The 15,410-nt window shown below is 43.2% G+C and overlaps 1 protein-coding gene across 4 annotated transcripts in view; it reads left to right on the plus strand.

Annotated features, from left to right (window-relative positions):
• The window catches only part of KIF26B (kinesin family member 26B), a 420,596-nt gene that overhangs the window by 385,491 nt on the left and 19,695 nt on the right, over window positions 1-15,410 (plus strand). For all 4 annotated transcript variants that reach the window (XM_084625201.1, XM_084625202.1, XM_084625204.1 and 1 more), the window contains 2 exons: window positions 4,635-4,797; window positions 6,094-9,517. In XM_084625201.1, the coding sequence (XP_084481327.1) occupies window positions 4,635-4,797; window positions 6,094-9,517 (3,587 nt within the window). The remainder of the gene's footprint in view (window positions 1-4,634; window positions 4,798-6,093; window positions 9,518-15,410) is intronic.

A 15,410-nucleotide genomic window follows, 5' to 3' on the forward strand; every position in this document is an offset into this window, starting at 1 on the left:
CTTATGGTAAATTTCCTAAAACATAAAAACGTTAATGGATATGACAGAAATAAATTTTAAAAATTAAGACAGTGGTAAAAAAAATTGATGGGGAGGAGGGGAATCGTGTCCATCATCCAGGCCATTTTGTTCCTCTGGGAAGATAATAAAAAGGAACCCTCTGCATTCCTTGAAATCCTCCAAGGAAGGCTGAACTGCACCCCCATCTAATGAGAAGAGCTGTAAACATTGTTCAAATCAGCCTCTGCTCAATAAAAGCAACAATGTTTCCTCAGGAGCAGCAGCCCTTGAGGTTGCTTCATTTAATATTTCCCACATGTTCCTTTAGTTTACATAGTCGGGACAACATGAGAATCTGTAATGGTCTCATCTTCACAAAAGACACTTATTCCAGATCTCCTTTTTGTAAAACCCACTGCCTCACAAGCAAAGGGATTTAGCTGTTGCAAATATCATCTTATCTACCCTAATGAAATGATTCATAGACTTTCTTTATACTGACATAAATGCCATGTCAGCATTCAAAAGAACAAAGCATTTACTCCTTGTCTTGGACAATCCATCAGGCATATTTTAGAATATACTGAGACCCATATAAAAATATTTTACCAGTAATTTTATGGCCTGAAGAAGAGTAAAAATATATATAATCTGCTACTAAGCAACACCTATGGGATGGCATCTTCCCCTTGATCTTTTTCTTCAAATCTGAGCATGTCCTATTGTACGAGATTAGCAAACCATGAATGGAGGAATGTGTCTCATGACAGTATGCAAAATGTTTGCAAAAAATATGATTAGCAAATATTTTTATTCTCTTGTTGGGATCCTGTTTGTAAGCAGCAGGAGGCTGCTTATTGTATCTCAGAGCAAAGTGGAGCTGATAACCAAAATAAAGCCAGTTAATACTGAATGAGTGAGCTTTATAGCCAGAAATCAGGCAATGGCTGGGTTTTTGCTGCTGTTATTTCAGAATAATCTAAATGAAATTCCCCTTTTAGTTGCTATTTGATTTATATCAAGGGACCAGCTGAATTATATCACAGGAATTTGCTCTACACCTTCACTCTTCCTGCTGCAAGCATTTATTTTGGTGTATCGCAGGTGATGCAAGTTACCCTATATTCATACCATATAAATCTCTAGGAGAGCCATAGCACAGTTTGATGATGATAGCTCTGTGGATTATGTATTTTCAGGAGATCTAAATGGTTAGAATGTATTACGTTGCTCTCCCCACTGTCATTGCATGTTTTGCTTTGATGGAAGCTTGAATGAAATGAAAGGCTTGTTATTGATTTCTGTGCCGATGTTAATAATTTCCATGTAACTCTGCTTTGGCATGGCAGTTACTGATGTACAGAATTTGACATCTTAATTATTCTTTGATGGGAAGGGGGTGCAGTAAACTGATAAAACAGCCTTTTATCTCTGGATCTGTGGGTCCAAAGCTGACTTAGGTCGAAGTGAAATGAGTGAGGTTGTCTGTGTCTAATCCTTACAGACATCTGTTTACATGTCAAAGCCACCAAATAGTCTTGAGTGTATCAGGAAGCAGAAGTACCGAGAGAGAGTGTTCTTTTGGTATCTCTGACCCAGCTGAAACCAAAAAGTAGTGGAGATCTCATAAGAGGCATAATTTATGAGCTTTCTACGCTTATTTCTAGAACAAAGATATTCAGGTAGTCATCCAAACGTTGGCTGCTTAACCAATCCAGAAGAGCCCTACAAAGCTTTTAATGTCCAGCTATGAGCTCAACCCTCACAGTTTGGATCTGCTTGCAGAATTCCCTAACATTTGGGGGTGTTTAACAGGTGTAGCACTGGTCATTAACAGAGATTGAACCCAGGACCTTCAGCACCAAGGATCTGATCCAAAGCCCACTGAAGTCAATGGAAAGACTTGGAAAGTACAAACTCCTACCACTAGAGCTAAAGAAACCACTTTTTTTGTAGTGAGTAAACAGCTAGCGGTTATAGTCTCCGCTTTCAGCCATTTGAACCAGTGTATCACATTCAGATCTAGGGTTTTCATTTGGGCCCCTCTCTAGATTTAATTTAGTATTTTTTTCCTCCCCTGACATTTTTAGAAAACTGCCTCTTTTAAGATTTTTACTACTTCTGTGTGCGTTGTTGAGATGCATCAGGTCAGACTGCACTGCTCCATTCGTGCTGTAGGCTGTTTCTCTAGCCATCGTGTAAATTAATGATAAGTAACTTGGGCCAATCCCGCACCAAGAAAAGACACTTACTGAATATGGAAATTTACAAACAAACCTTTATGAATAGAATTTATGAAAAAAAGCTCTTAAGCTTTATATATATAATTTAACATCTAGCTAGCTTGATTCCTCACAGATGAGGAGAGTGTTTGGCAGGAATCCGTCTATCCCTTGCATAACTCAAAGGATATCCTTGTATAGGCAGGGTAGAAAAGAATTTCCTTGGAGTCACCTACACTTCTTTCCCTGCTTGTTTATCATCACACGTCAGGGCCATGTTTATTCCAAAAGGAAAGATACAGTAAGTCCTTTTATGGTCTTGATGAAGCCACCTGGATTGGTCTGAAGGCAGGAGTTGAGAGTTGTGGAGGCAAACTGGAATTCATTTAAAAACCTGGGTCAGGAGTCACTGAGCGTCCTAAGGAGATGACCTGTTTGCTCTTAGTGTTGGTACAGCCTCTCGGGGCATAATCGCTGATGAACTTGAGTGTGTTTTAAGGTCTCATGTGAGCCTCTTCTTAATAAAGCTGGCTGTGGAGTCCCAGGAAGGAGACTCGAAACTTTCTTTTTTCAAAAAGTATTGTAAGTGTCTGGCCCTTTTACTTGTGAGGATAGCCAGGAAACATGTCAACTGATGCACACTGAAAGCTAAGTTTGAAAGGCACAGAGCTAGTTCTGCATTGTGTAGGTTTGGTTTGTATCTCAAAGAATCATCTCACCAACCCTCCCCGAAATCCTTAGGTAGCCTTGTGCATGATGGTGTGATGGTGTTACATTTGGGTGGTTACATGCGTAAGGGAAGCAGCAAAGAATTCTTTCTCAGCCCTCCAAAAAATGCTAAGATGGGCTCTGCTTGGTATCAGTTTTTGAGCTCCTTGTGTGTGCCCACTATACTGTGACCATAACAGTTTGTTTTCCCCAACAGTGCCTCTGTAGCATGAATGAGGGACACACCGCAAGATCCCTACAAGCCATCCCCCCACACCCTGCCAGCTGCTCCAGCCATGCACAAGGAACAGAGGGAAGGGAGACAGGGTCAAGCTACTGCTGCCCTGCATTCTACCCCACGCACCAGCCATGGGAAACTCGCTGGCCCCAGCTTAGGAAACTGGCTCCCACACACCAGCTGGGGGAGACTCCTAGCAATTGGGAAAGACCTGCCTACTTCAAGACCCAAAGGGGATCCATTTCCCAACTGATCACACAGCCCACTTCCATAGGGGATCTGCTTCCCACAGCCGTAGGCAGCAGGGTGACTTGCCTTCCACCAGCAGAGTCTGAAGGACATCTGTCTGCCAACATGGCTGCTGCTGTGAGGTGCAGATAGGGCAGTCACACAGAGGAACCTCAGTGAGCTCCTAGGGAGGGGCAAGCCTAGTAGGTTGAGTGGTGCTGGGCTGAAGAGTGGGTATATGGAAGGATGAAAGGTTTGAGGAGGAGGAGGAGGAGATGTAATTGTTGTCATTAAGCATGTGGGGACTATTTTATGCAAGGAATGTCACATTAATTGTTGACTGAGGTAGAACGTATTTGAGGCAATGCCTTTTATACTGGTAACCCATCACTTCCCACAATATTAAACCGGTACCACTAAGGGGGTATGTTTGTAACATTGTCTTGTTAAAGTAGTTGTCATGTATGTCATTTCCTGTACTCATTATAATCACAGGCCTGGGGGATAAAATGTCATGATTTCAAAACCTGGCCTATTCAGAGAGAGGGAGTGAATGACAAGAACAGAAGATGGCACAACCTGATTCCAGCCTCTGTCAAGGCAAAGATCTAATATAAATGAACAATGATTCAAACTCTTGCAGCCTAATCTTTCTCTGATTTTCACCCGTTTTACCCTACTGTAATTCCTGGAGTTACTTTTAAATCAGATTGGATGTTCTAAAAGAGATGCTCTAGAAATTATTTTGGGGAAGTTCTGTGGCTTATGTTATACAGGAAGTCAAACTAGGTGATCACAATGATCTTTTCTGGCTTGGAATCTGTTACCCTTGTGGGTGAGAGAAGAACTGGAGCCTCCATCTCTCTGTCATCCTTTGACAGTTTGTTTTTATACTGTATACTACAGTGCTTCCTGAGAACTAGTCTTGAACAAGTATAATGGGCATAGGTCCTTCATTCTCCCCTCTGTCTTAGCTGTGGAAATAGTGCTGGGGGAATCGGACAGCAAAGAAGATAGGGAGGAAGAATCAAAAAAAGAAAAAAAGTTCTAATTTTAGCCCAAGGGTTTTTCAGTTTGCTGAGCTGCGGACGAAAAACAGCACCAACCCGGAGAACAATACTAACTGGTGTTCCATTAAAAAGAGAAAAAAAAATCTTGCTGAGATCTGAAGTCAAATCACAACAGTAAAAAGTGAAACACAGCTCACTAATGTAGCCTTAATTCATTTTATTTTGCAGAGACAGCAAGCTCACAATGTTGCTCCGGGAGTCCCTGGGAAACATGAACTGCCGCACCACTATGATAGCTCACATTTCGGCAGCAGCAGGGAATTATGCTGAAACACTGTCCACCATTCAGGTTGCATCCCGAGTCCTGAGGATGAAGAAAAAGAAAACTAAGGTAAGGAGATGTGTAACTCCTTGTCTCCTTGTAGTGGAAAACAAGGACCCTACAGAGCCCTTAGTGAGATGGAGAGGCCTGAAACATAACCAAGTCAGTACTCATAATTCCTTAGTGTATGGGTTGCATGTATTTTATGCTTGTTGTGTGGTTTAGAGTTTATAGCAGAGAGTAAGGGAGAGAAAGCTTCAACCTAAGATGCAGAGGAGAGTTCAAGCACATTTACTATAATAGCTTTCTAAGCCTAACTCCAAGTCTGTCATTTAGTAGTGCAAATATAGCTGGTAATGTGCTTTTCTCAATTAAAGTTACAAGTGTAAATAAAACAATAATGAATGTTACTTTTTTAGAATTAAAGGAAATTAAGATTAATGAAGAAAAGGTTCCCTATTTTTCCCATAAGACAGCAAGAGCAATGTAATACAAGGCAAAATCTCCACCTCTGCTTAGACGCACACATAGTCCTGTTATTTCAGCATACGTTTGGTAGATTTTTCCAAGCAGTGGACTAATAGGGAGTGAGGTATATTCATTTTCATGCTTCCAGAATCCTAGCTTCTTTTATAACCTGGACTGTTAACTTGTTATAGCAGGTGAGTTTTGTGATCATGATTTAAAATGATTACATGGATTAATGCTAAATCTGAGCTAAGACCAACAAATGGACTCCATCTATACCATGTCACAACAAGCTAGCCACAGAAAGAGATGCACACCACACCCAAGTGTGTATTGTGATCAAAATTTGATTTTCCTTGTATTTTGTGCATTATTTAAACCATGAGGTTGAACTCCTTTTACAGCAAAGTCTTATCGGTTAAGTGCTTTGAAAGCGATCTAGTTCCTTTGATCAAGACTGGATCCACTGAAGGGTCTTAATGCATTCATTCAGTGCAGTCATTGGAAGGCAGCATGATCTAGTGGTTAGAGTTGGGTCTATTTCAATTAGTTTATGATAATAACATGGGCAAGACCCTTAATCTTTGTGTGCATAGGTTTCCAAAATGGCACTAATAAGACATACCCAACTTTGTTAAGTACTTTGAGATAATTAAATGAAGGGTACAATATAACTATAAGTTCTTCTTGTTATTGTTGGATTTAACTCCCTTCCCCCCAAAGTTCATAACAATTCTTTTACCACGTTGGTGTTTTATATGTCATGCATTTATGCAACACTATGCATTGTTCCAGTCATTTTAGGATTCAGCTGCATCGATAGTTGGGATTCCGCTGTATGTGTGCTTTACGGAAGCTGTTTGTGGTTCTGACATTTCATTTGCTCTCCAATCATAGTACACATCAAGTTCTTCTGGTGGTGAAAGCTCTTGTGAAGAAGGAAGAATGCGGAGGCCAACCCAGTTGAGACCCTTCCATTCTAGAAATGTAGTTGACCCAGACTTCCCTATTCTGCACCTATCAAGTGATCCTGATTATTCTTCCAGCAGCGAACAGTCCTGTGACACAGTGATTTATGTTGGCCCCAATGGCACAGCCCTCTCTGATAAGGAACTGACAGATAATGAAGGCCCCCCTGACTTTGTCCCTATAGTTCCTTCTCTGCAGAAGACCAAAACTGAGGGCAAACTGGAGGAAGTGAGTGAGACAGACTCCAGCAAGTCTGAGAGAGACTGCCTGAAGTGCAACACGTTTGCTGAGCTACAAGAGAGGCTGGACTGTATAGATGGCAGTGAGGAGAGCAACAAATTTCCATTTGAAGAGCTGCCTGTTCAGTTTAGCACAGATCAGATGTCTAAGTGTCCTCTACCAAGCCAAGTGGCTGGTATCAGTCATTTATCAGCATCGGATAAGGAAGATGCCACCGCCGACTGTCAACAACCTGAGAAGGAAGTCAGGGAAAATGTAAGTGCAACAACCAACAAAATTCAGAGAAATCATTCCCCTGTTCCTCCTGGAGCTCTCACTAACATTTCAACTCCTCCTTCTCCTAGGAGTGTAACTGGCAGCTCTAGTAATCAGCTTAGCTCTTCCCAGTTAGCCCATAGCACAAGCCTGCAGAGCAGCAGAGAAAGCCTCAACACCTGTGGCTTTGTAGAAGGCAAACCTAGGCCAATGGGTTCACCACGGCTTGGCATTGCAAGTCTTTCCAAGACATCAGAGTACAAGCCACCAACTTCTCCTTCCCAGAGATGCAAGGTTTACACCCAAAAAGGGGTATTGCCAAGCCCTGCGCCATCACCCCTGAGCAAGGACTCTGGAATGGTGTCTAGCGAATCTTTGCTGCAGCCAGAGATCCGGACCCCTCCAGTGGGAATGAGTCCTCAGATCTTGAAAAAGTCAGTACCCTCCAGCAGTGGGGATTTTGGAGAGACCATTCTTGATGAAGAGCAGGAACAAAATATTTCACCAGAATCAAAGAAGGAGATTCTGAGCACCACCATGGTCACTGTGCAGCAACCCTTAGAGCTGAATGGAGAGGATGAGCTGGTGTTCACCCTGGTTGAAGAACTAACCATTAGTGGAGTCCTTGAGAATGGACGCCCGACTAGCATCATCAGCTTTAACAGTGACTGTTCTGTGCAGGCTCTGGCCTCTGGGTCTAGGCCAGTTAGTATTATCAGTAGCATTAGTGAAGACCTCGAGTGTTACTCCAATGCAGCTCCTGTTTCTGAGGTCAGCATAACACAGTTCATGCCGCTTCCAAAATTAGGACTGGATGACAAAGCCCGGGATGCCAGCAGCAGACGCTCATCCATTAGCTCGTGGCTGAGTGAAATGAGCACAGGGAGTGATGGTGAACAATCATGCCACAGTTTCATAGCCCAGGCGTGCTATGGGCATGGTGAGGCTATGGCAGAGCCCCCTATTTCTGAGTTTGCAGGTGCCATACAGAATACTAGCATGATTTGTGTAAATGACAAGCAAAATCCAGTGACTGACAATTTGCTCATACTATCAGAAATGGGGGAGGAAACTTTCAGTAAAGTCCCACCCCTCAAGGGTTGCAAAATATCAGCCCTGGGGAAAACTACTGTCACAATCTCAAACACAGCAAGCCTAAGCAGTTGTGAAGGCTACATCCCAATGAAGACCAACATTACTGTTTATCCATGTATTGCTGTTAGTCCTTTTAAGGCACAAGAGACTGATGAGGCCACATCTGCAGTAACTTCAGCTGCTAAAGTTGCTCAGTCCCATGAGGAGAAAGAGTCTAGTGTTAGGAAGGATATCAAATTTGAAGACCCTTGGCTAAAGAGGGAAGATGATGTGAAAAAAGACAGCTCTGGGGCCAGTGATGGGCCAAGACTAGAAACTGCAGTTGGTCCAGCCAAGCCTGAGCAGAACAAGAAACAGAACTCAGCTGACAGATTCAGTAGCAGCAGCGGGGAGACCTCTAGCTCCCCAGGTTCCGATCCTCTGAAGAGGATTGTGGATGGGTGTGAGATGGCACTTCCAAGTTCTGCAACCCAGAGCCCTGTTCATTCCCTGGATGCTCTGAAGAATGGCAGTCTCCCTAGGGCCCTCCAGAAGGTCAGCAAGCAGGAAGAAATTGATGCTATCCTCTATCACTGTGCTGCTGAGAACAATGGAATGAGTTCTCCTTCTCCCTCCCAGTCTAGTAAGGCTACCCTAGAAAGAAGAGTCGCTTCTCCCAAGCACTGCGTTCTCACTCGCTCCAAAGGAACTCCTCCGCTGCCTCCTGTGAGAAAATCAAGCCTGGATCAGAAGAACAGGGCCAGCCCTCAGCATAGTGCTTGTAGCAGCAGCACTAGCAGCCCACCCAACCAACCAGTGTCTTTTCCGGCCAGCTTTCCTGATGAGCTGAATGGGAAGCAGAAGGGCTCCAGCATTGACACCAGCAGCAATAGCAGCAGCAAGTTATTTAGTGCCAAACTTGAACAGCTAGCCAGCAGGACCAATTCCCTGGGCAGGTCCACTGTGAGCCACTATGAGTGTTTGTCTTTGGAAAGGGCAGAAAGTCTATCTTCAGTAAGCTCCAAAATCAGCCCTGGAAAAGATACCACCATGCCAAGGGCTGGGAGGAGCCTCAGCCGCAGTGCGGTGTCCTCACCAACAAACTCCGGCACATCCCAGTCTGCAGGTGCCTCGCCAAAGGCCAGCCAATCTAAGATATCTGCAGTTAGCAAACTTCTTTTGGCAAGTCCCAAGGCCCGAAGCTTGTCTGCTTCCACCACCAAAACATTAAGCTTTTCTACCAAGTCTCTGCCTCAGTCTGTGGGGCAGAGTTCAAGTTTGCCTCCCAATGGGAAGAACATGTCCTGGTCAACTCAGTCCCTTAGCAGAAACAGAGGCTCTGGTCTTGCTTCAAAATTGCCCCTCAGAGCTGTCAATGGACGGATTTCTGAACTGCTCCAAGGGAGCACAAGTGCCAGAGGTGTACAAATGCGTGGAAACTCGGACACAGATGAGCGAGGTGGCCTTCATGGAGAGGAGAAACCAGCTGTTCATATGCTGCCTTCACCCTACAGCAAAATCACCCCTCCGCGGAAGCCTCACCGCTGTAGCAGTGGTCATGGAAGTGACAACAGCAGCGTCCTGAGTGGGGAGTTGCCGCCAGCCATGGGGAAAACAGCTCTATTCTACCACAGTGGGGGAAGCAGTGGTTATGAGAGTATGATGAGAGACAGCGAAGCAACAGGGAGCGCTTCTTCAGCGCAAGACTCTATGAGTGAGAACAGCAGCTCTGTCAGCGGGAGGTGCCGAAGTCTCAAAAATCAAAAGAAACGCTCAAACACAGGTATGTTTGCAGATGTGTCCAAATATAACATTGACCACCAGGCTAGCTTGTTCTTGGGCGGCAAGGCTTGCACAGAGGGATGTCTAGGTCAATAGCAGAACCCATGTTGTATTTAATGTGGTTGTTTGGAACTAGAAACAGGGTAATTCTAATGACAGGCCCTTGAGCTGTGAACGTCTTAGGTTTATTCACTTACCAAGCCCTGCTCAGTTCCACATTTCCTTTATGAAGGCATTTCCATTGCAACAGTTTTAGTATAAATTATTTGTTTCAAGCTTCTCTTATTGTATCCTTTTCCTGAAAGCAGGGCAACTTTTATAATGGGAACTATTTTCAAATATTTAGTGATTGGGTTTTTTTAGCTTAAACTCACAAAAAGATGCCCATGCAAGGTTCTTACATGTAATATATATTACAATATAGCCCCAGCAGAATTGAAACAATCATGCAGACAAGAACTCAGCCAGAAAAAGCTCCTTTCCAACACTTCACCTTTCTGGGAAACAAACACTCCACCCTCTCTATAAACCCTATCAAATAGCTGTCAAATAGATAAACTCCAGTCATAAATTGGAGGCTTTTATTATGGTGAATAGCAGGGAGAGGAAGGCTGATGTATGTCATGAGGGCAAGAACTGAGGTTGGTTGTGACTACAAGGTTTCAGAGGTTGGTGGGTGTTGCACCAGTGTCACTGTGTAAGTTGCAGTACAAATGCTAGAGCCCAGCAAAGGGGAGAAAGAGACTATAGGACTCGCACAAGGAAAAGGGCACAATAAATTATATATTGCTGGGAGGCTGTCCGGGTGATATGGGATATTTTGCTGGGGACATTTTATTTTTTGGCTTCCATTTTTGAGGTTTGGCTTTCTACTCACCTTAGTAGTCAAAGGTCTGAAGGTACCAGGAACCTCTCACTTTGACAGATGTAAAGGGTCTGTGTGGATGGTACTGGGAGCTAGGTGGCAGACGGGTGACTCTGTGAGGGGTAGATCTTTCCTTAGCTTTTCATTTCATTTCCCCTTTCATCAATATGATCTCAGTGGCTGGGTGAATAGGGATTGCAACTTCCCAGTAGCTGTCCTAGGAGATGTGGGTGAGGAGAGCCTTCTGTTTGGATGATGACTGTGGAAGAGTGTCAGGGCACTACTACCCCCATTTTATTTGGTAGCAGTTTTGTTTCTTGATAGCTAGGGATGGAGGGTGAGAGCTATGTTGTCTTTGGAGTGCACCTTCACAATTAAACGTCGCTTGGGTCCTCAACTGCAGCAGCTCTTCCTCTTAGATGATTGCTATAAGGTGGCTGAAAATGATGCCATTGACTGTGAACATGGAGATCTGAGGGAAGGATCATTTGTGGGGCTCAGGATGGCTAGTTGCTCTGCTACCAGGTATAGAAGACAAAGTGGGAGGAAGGCTTTTTTTGCTGATAGAGGCAGGTGTGCAGCCCTTGTTATCAATTCTATAGATTTTATCTGGAACCTCTTCTGAGGAGCATAAAGCATTGTTTGACAGGGTCCAAATGCTTAGGTCATATGCAAGGTTAGTGGCTAATAAAATCCACAGCAGGGCTTGTAGGGAACATTCCTGAGCAAGGCCACCAACTTCTGCAGAAGTTGTGTGGTCTTCCTACGTCTGCAGACAGAGCGCGCGCAGAGCTGCTCAGAGCTATCCAGTGCTGAAGCAGAGTGAAAACTAACCTGATTCTTATCTTTTTTTCACCAGACGTGGAGTTTGTTGGGGCTTTTTGGCTGCTATCCAAATTACTGATCTTGAACTTGAATTTCTTGTGTGGGTTAGGTCCTTTCTGCCCAGACACCATTGTCACAGGTTTGCTCAGATGAGTCACTATCACTAGCGGCCCCAAGATTTGAATATCTGGGGCACATCGTTTTCAGTGCAGGGCCATCATCTCTGGAAGCTGCCTACCCTGTTAATCCAACAGAGCCTGAGCATGTTGACACCTTCAGGGCACTTTGGAAAGCTCATTTGCTTACTCAGGCTTTTGATTGGTGGCTGTGTGGAGAGAGTATGTGTGCTATTTTTAACAGCTTAATTTTGAGGTTGACTCTTTATATAGTTGGTTCACCAATTCTCATATTATTTTGAATGAGCTGGACATGGGTCCAGTAATTTTTACACATTTTAGAAATAAAATTAAAAAGTTAATTCAATGTCTACACATTTCTCATCATGGAACATTTACTTGACAACTAACAAAGCTGTAGCTCTCTTACAACCCATGTCCTCTTTGCATTGGGCCCTGCAGCAGTGAAGCCATAATTCTGTGTTTGGTGGTAGCACAATCTTTCACATGTCGACAGATTTATGATGTCATAAAAACAGGATTATGACTTCAGTGCAGTATCAAGATGAAGGGAAAAACTGGGATGTAAAGGCGAACAACGTTATGATGAACGTACATATATTTTTATAATAGGACAAGAACCAGACTGGTTTGTCACATTTCTTTTTACATAAATATCCTCTTCCTGTAGGTTTGTACTAGTCTGAAACATCTCTGTTAAGGAATATTTTTATGAAAAAAAAACATACAAAGCTGTGCAGCTCTTGAAGCATGGATATTATTTTAACGCATGGTGTCACGAGCATTGGACCCTGTTTGATTTGCTGTCAAAGATCCACTGTGTTATAATGGATACGGCAGTGTAGATATGCTCATTTCAGGTCAGATGACCTTGTCCACTTTATTTATGATTATTATTAACAGAAAGGCTAGTTGTCAGACATAATCAACGTGAATCTACAGAAAGCCCCTTTAAGAGAAGTTGTAAAGAGCCTTTAAGGGAATCACCAGTAGTCTTGTCAGATTTCACAATTACTTTTGAAGTTCTGACACGCTGAAGAGACAGAATTTTTTTCTGTGATTAAGATCTTGGTTTTTTTAATGTTCTTAAGTGCATTTTTACTTGTGGGTACTTATGAATTGGTTGTTATAGCCTAGGTATCAGAAATACAATGGCAGCTTTTGAAAGATAAAGCCAATTCATAATCTATAGGTTTAGCCTTGGTTTAAATTTCAGAATCTAAGTAAGTGTGTGTTTCATAGGCAGCCTAACGTGGTATATGCAGTATAAACACACACACACACAAACCATCTTCCATTATATTCTCCCACCCACTCTTCAAACTGAAATATTACAAGATTACATCATCAAGCAATGAGCCTTCTTCCCTGAAGTTAATAGATCAGTTTAATAAGTTGCCCAATTTTCCCAGCATTTAACACTGATACTATAATATTAGTGGGTCAGTATATTATTGCTCTGAAATGATTGCTTATGGTAGAGGGGATTTTAATTATTAATTACAGTTAGCACTAATCTGGGGCTGTACATTTTCAAAGCACTGTACAAATGTTATTTAATCCTCCTGTGATGTAAGTATTATTATAATCCCCATTTTGCAGATGGGGAAAATAAGGCTGAGAGGTTAACTAACTGGCCCAAAGCCACAGAGTCACCTCCACCCTAATGCTGACTAGATAGACCCACGATTAGACCTCAAACAGGTTGGCTCCAGGCCTTGAGCTCAGCTGGCTGGACCACACGTCTCTAATCAATGCCACTGCCCTTTTAGAACAACAGAGCGGAAGGTTTGATTTGTAATTGTCTATTTGTGACACACTGTCCTGCCTCTGCACCTCCTGGCATCTGTGCAGCTGCTTATTCTCTGGTTCCTTCCCTCCCCCATTAACCACTCCCCACTAAGAGTGAATAGGTGCCTCAGTCACTTACTTCCAACTGGGAGGATGGGATTATGCAGCAGTGAAGGCGGGTGACACCTGAAAGTAGGGAGGCAAAACTGACACACACATGCTGAAAGGCAGTTTAGGCATATGAAAAACTATATTATCTGACACCAGACTTTGCTTATTAGGGAACCCTCCCCATGGACAGCGCCTAGCACGATGGGGTCCCAGTCCAAAACTAGGCTCCTGGGCACTCCGGTAATACAAATAAATAATAATAATAATAATACACTGGTCAGCAGCTCTTGATCCCCACACACAGAATAGGCCACAAAATAGCTACTTCCAGCCCAGAGAACCAAAGTGCTACGGTTGCTTCTGAACACATGGTGCAGTGCTCCTTCTTTTTAGCAGTGTAGCCATGTGTTAGAAATAAATGCAAACTATAAGGTAACAGTGACCTTTTTTTTTTTTTAAATGGGGGTGGAATTTGAAAAGCACGCAGCAATGGCCTTAACTCTGCTCCCTTGAAGTCACTGGTAAAGGCTAAGTGCTTTTGTGTCTCTTTTATGTTACCAGGAAAAATACTCCAAGCAAATTCCCTTTTGCAAAGTCATGACAGTATTTCAGGAATGCCGGCTTTAAGGGGTAGGCAGGGTGGGGCAGCGGACTAGGCACCAGATTGGGAGTTGTAAAACCTATATTCTATTTTCTGTTCTGCCAATGACTCTCTGTGTCACTCTGAGCAACTCATTTAATGTCTCTATTCTTCAGTTTCCCATCATAAAACAGGATGATTTTTGTCCAACTTTGTACAAACCATTGGGATTCTAGAATGAAAAAATATTACATACATGTTAATCACTATTATTCTAAAGAGTTTAGCATCTGAAAACCAGTGGACCAAATTCAGTCTGTGTGTAAGCAGGCACAGCTCTCACTGAAGTCACTCTCAAAGCTGAATTTGGCCCACTGGGTGTAAAGAGCCAGCTTTTTAGGCATATGAAAAACTTTACTTCTAACTCCAGGTGCATGGCTCCTGGCAGCAATGAGGTAAGGCTAGAACAGAATCCAGGCCTGTAATTAGATTTACACTGTATAGCAAAGCTTCACTTGGACTCCCATACAATATACATGAATGCCTTTGTTTTTTTCCCCCTGAGTATATTATTTATTGGTTCCTGGTACCTGCCTCCTATGATGTTTCCAGACTGGCAGAGTCTGTAACGAGCACTCTCATGGGGCCAATAGCACAGAGGAGCGTTTGATACAATTTGTAACAGGATGAGGGTTTTCTATGGAAACCACAGAGCTCTTCCTTCGGCATCCTCCTTCCCCTTTCTGGAATTGGTTTGGGTGCATAAAAGAGTCTCATGTCCGCGTTTTATATGGCTAGATCAAAGGCCTCTGGCATGTCTGTGACTAATTACAGCTTGCAGTGGTAGTTCAGGGCTGGATGGTTTTCTCTCCTGAAGAGTATGTGTGTGTTTAGATTTCTGGTTCTCTCTAGTCCAATTTTTTTTTAAATAGAAGATAACTGAAAAGCAAATTGAATCTGAGTTTGCAAAAGCATGTGTATCAGAGCTGGTTTCAGCAGGGTGACATATTTGGATCTTTAGGATCTTGGCTTCAGGGTCAAAGGGGGACTTAGAGCAGTGAGTCAGAGGCAAGCAGTGACCGCTGCTGGCTGCCTGCCTGCCTGCCTCATGGCAGGGGTGGGCTGTCTCATTGGGAGAAAGATCAGGATTCAGACTTGAGAGGAAGACGAGTCCATCTGGAGAGGAGGGAGATTCTCTCCAGGTGGCTTGGTAGGGAAGAAGCTGCTGTATATAGGGCCTTCAAGTTTGGTCCGTCTGGGCCTATTTTGCCTTACTCATCATTGTATGTCAGTGGTCATTAAAAAACAAGAAGCTAAAGAATCCCTATTAAAAGTACAAGCCAGTCTTCTGAATGAGGCTTATCTAGAATGGGGGTGGACCTAAGCTGCAAAATTCAGACTTTCCTAATGTTTAAAGGGGTTTGGGTCTATTATAATACTAGGCCTCAGTAACAACATTTGGATTCACAGCTGAACTGTCCCAGTATTTAAAGGAGTTTGGATGCAGGGATCTGCTTTAGGTCTCTGTCTCCTACAGAGTTTGACAAATCCAGGATATAATTTTTTTAAATTTTGTTTTTTATCC

Source organism: Lepidochelys olivacea, assembly GCF_965140295.1.
Source record: "Lepidochelys olivacea isolate rLepOli2 genome assembly, chromosome: 3".
Lineage (NCBI taxonomy): Eukaryota > Metazoa > Chordata > Testudines > Cheloniidae > Lepidochelys > Lepidochelys olivacea.